The sequence below is a fragment of the Zingiber officinale genome, chromosome 2A, assembly GCF_018446385.1.
Source record: "Zingiber officinale cultivar Zhangliang chromosome 2A, Zo_v1.1, whole genome shotgun sequence".
Classification (NCBI taxonomy): domain Eukaryota; kingdom Viridiplantae; phylum Streptophyta; class Magnoliopsida; order Zingiberales; family Zingiberaceae; genus Zingiber; species Zingiber officinale.
Window position 1 is genome coordinate 170,015,493 of NC_055988.1, and position 3,387 is coordinate 170,018,879.

The 3,387-nt window shown below is 31.6% G+C and overlaps 1 protein-coding gene across 1 annotated transcript; it reads left to right on the forward strand.

Annotated features, from left to right (window-relative positions):
• The first annotated feature begins 368 nt into the window (after window positions 1–368).
• On the forward strand, window positions 369–2,280 carry LOC122043222 (O-fucosyltransferase 13-like). Its single transcript, XM_042603749.1, has 2 exons — window positions 369–1,514; window positions 1,594–2,280. The coding sequence occupies exon 2, from the start codon at window positions 1,628–1,630 to the stop codon at window positions 2,165–2,167; it is 540 nt and encodes a 179-aa protein (XP_042459683.1). The 5' UTR covers window positions 369–1,514; window positions 1,594–1,627; the 3' UTR covers window positions 2,168–2,280.
• The last annotated feature ends 1,107 nt before the right edge of the window (window positions 2,281–3,387 follow it).

Genomic DNA, 3,387 nt, shown 5'->3' on the forward strand with positions numbered 1-3,387 from the left:
AAAAACGAGCATGTCCGATTTCACGATCCCTATTTAAATACCTTCTCCTCTGTTCGCCAAAAAACTTTAAGCCTTTTGACGTACCATTTATTGTTACTCATATAATAGCATTCTTTGTTCATCTATCCTTCGTCATCTTCCTTCAATTGATTTATCCAAAATTCTCTAAGCATAGATCGACTGGATTTTCACCATCAAGTCTTGTAAGATACTTTTGTGGTTGAAAGAAATAGAATTAGAAAATGATAAGAAGAATAAAATATTGAGAGTATATTTATAGAAAATTTTTAAATAAAAAATTAATCGTTGAATAGTCATCGATCAGCGGTGCAAATTCAACGTTCATTAAAACATTAGATGAAGTGTTTTTGTGGGTTGCTGTAATACTAGAATCCTATGTTCTTAATTACTGAATCATGCAATTATTGATATGCATGAAATGCTAGGGGATTAGTTAGATTATTTAAATACTATCTTCCTCTAAAAGGAGAAGCAAACTGTTGTGTGTATGAGAAATTAACTAGAGGTAACATGCTGTTAAAGCTGGATTGGAGAATCTTCTTTTGCTATGGCACCTATTTTTGCTTTCATTTGATACTCCAGAATTAGACTCAAAACCAATAATATCCATCTATTCATGGAAAATGATCTTTTTCAGCATCTTAACAGTTGATCTGTTGTTTCTATATCCAAGCCCATCGTCTATAATGTCCAGATGAACAACTTGGAATCTTCCAATTTTTTACAAATGTTTATATCTGGTCATGACAACTCTTTTCATTTGTAGTGGCTATTTACTTACATTTTGTTGTCGCTTTGATATGTAAAATCATGCTACTTATTTTCATTTTTAATAATTGATGATAATTGAAAAGAATGTTAAATACTTTGAAAAGAAAATTGATAGTCACCAGTAAGCTTTGCAAATTAACTGAACTTTTATTTTAATTTACTGTTGGTTATCAGAACAATTTGGTGTAGCATCTGTAGCTTTTATCCTTCATGATCTTGTAAAGAAACAACTGCCTTTTGCATGCCTTAATTATCTTGTAAATCAATTACCGCTTATGTGACACTTGAATGATCATAATTCATATTCATACCCTAAATTTAGTGAATTAATGTTTCTTGGAACGACTTACCCATCACAATAGAGATTGCTCTATTTAAAATCTTTTAGTTTTTAAATGATTCTTTTAATCTAGATATACTAATTCCAACTAGCATATTTTATGTGTACTGGTGTAGATGTGAATCTCTTAATTCTACAATTTTTTCGAATAGCTATTCACATACAATAGAATTATTTTAAAGCTGGTTAATTTTTATTTGATTTAACAATGATCACAGATTCCTCCGATTGTTTCTTTTCTTACATAGAAAGAAAAACAATTGTTAACAAATGATAATCCTAATGATTTTTGTTTGGTTTAGGTATCCACTATATGCTAAGGCTGCTCTTTGCCAAGGGTGTTATAGAGCACTGCGTCTCAATAAGGCCTTGGAGGCTAAAGGTTCTGAACTTTTCAAATTGATACCAAAACCTTTCCTTTCTCTACATCTCAGATTTGAACCCGATATGGTGGCATACAGCCAATGTGAATACTCTGGACTCTCCTTGGCATCCATGAGCTCTATTGAATCTGCACGCGGCGATAGAAAACCATGGACTGGTGATGCTGCACGTGCTTGGAGGAATCGTGGGAAATGCCCTTTGACACCGAAAGAAACAGCATTTATCCTCCAATCTCTTAAAATCCCTGCCAATACTTCAATCTATTTGGCAGCTGGTGATGGTCTTATGGAGACGGAAGGCTTCGCGTCTGTCTACACCAACACACATACTAAATCATCTCTCTTGCAAACAGAAGATTTTCTCACCATGCATGGCAACACTAAAGCCGCATTGGATTACTATGTTTCGATTAACAGTGATGCATATGTAGCGACTTATTTTGGAAACATGGACAAGATGGTAACTGCAATGAGAGCAGTGAATGAACATCACAGAACATTGGTTCTGAGCAGGAGGGATTATGCAAACTTTACTTCAATCGGGCTGAAAGGGGTGGAGCTGGCTGATGCGTTATGGAAATCTCACAGGGAAGATTTTGTGATGGGAAGGGGTACTGCTTTACCAGATTGTTTCTGTGATTCAATTTTGTGAAAAAAAGTCATTGGATGAAAGGAATTTTGACGTGTAACTCTTAACTGCTCTTTTAAAGACAAGCAACTAAATATTAGCTAATGCTGAAGATTCACATTCTTTACTAGGAATTATTTTGTTGTTTATGACCTGAGTTTTACCTGCCACACAGGCGGTGAGGGTATTTGGATCAGATTTTATATCCTCTATCTTTATCCTCATTTACGTCAGTATTCAACTTTCCTCCCTTGAAATGTATGAGAAAATTAAATGCACGGACGGGACGAGATATAATCAGAATTAGTAGGATTCTGTCATATCGATCTCCGTATCTGAAGTCAAATATCACCCTACTCGGTTATTTATTCAGGTTTAAAAAATTCTTTTATATTCTACTCCATTTAGCTTGGGATATCGAATTTGAAGATCCGATGAATAATCTGATATTCGATTTGAATTGAATGGAAGAGACGTAGAAAGATTTTCTTTAATCTGATTAAATAATTAAAGTAATTGACCATGGAGAGATTAAGATACACAGAGGCTCCTACCCAATCCTTAAAAAAATAGACATTTTACTATACAATCAAAATATATCTGCCGTTAATAGATAGATAATTTAATCTTAATCTTAAAAAATATCATTTAATAGCTTTTGAATTTAATAAATTTTAAAAAAAAAATCTGTTAGAGCATCCAGCTCCCATTGTATGATGTGGCAAATAAAAGTTGGGAGCCGCTCCCCATTGGGGAGAGCTCCTTGAGCATCATCAATTATGTGGCATGGGCAGAGATTAAGGACATCTCCAATTGTTAAATTTTTCAATAAGTTTTTTTTGTAATTTCTAATATATCACATCAATGTCACATCATAATTATAAAAAACTTTTAAAATATCTCCAATGGTTAAATCTTTCAATGAGCTTTTTTATAATTTTCAATATACCACATCATGTCACATCACAAGCATAAACATCTACTATATCTCCATAATGAAAAAACTTTCATACAATTTTTTTTGTGTGTCCTGTATTATAAATCATATATTGTTATTTATTAATTTTTTATTTAATATATCTATATATTTTTCATTTAATATTTTAATTAATTTATGATTTTGATTTTATTTATTTATAATTTTTAATTAATAAATTTATGATTTTAGTTTAATTATAATCATTTCTATATTTTTAACTTATCTCAAATATAGTTATTTTTAAAAGAAAAAAAATCATTTTAAT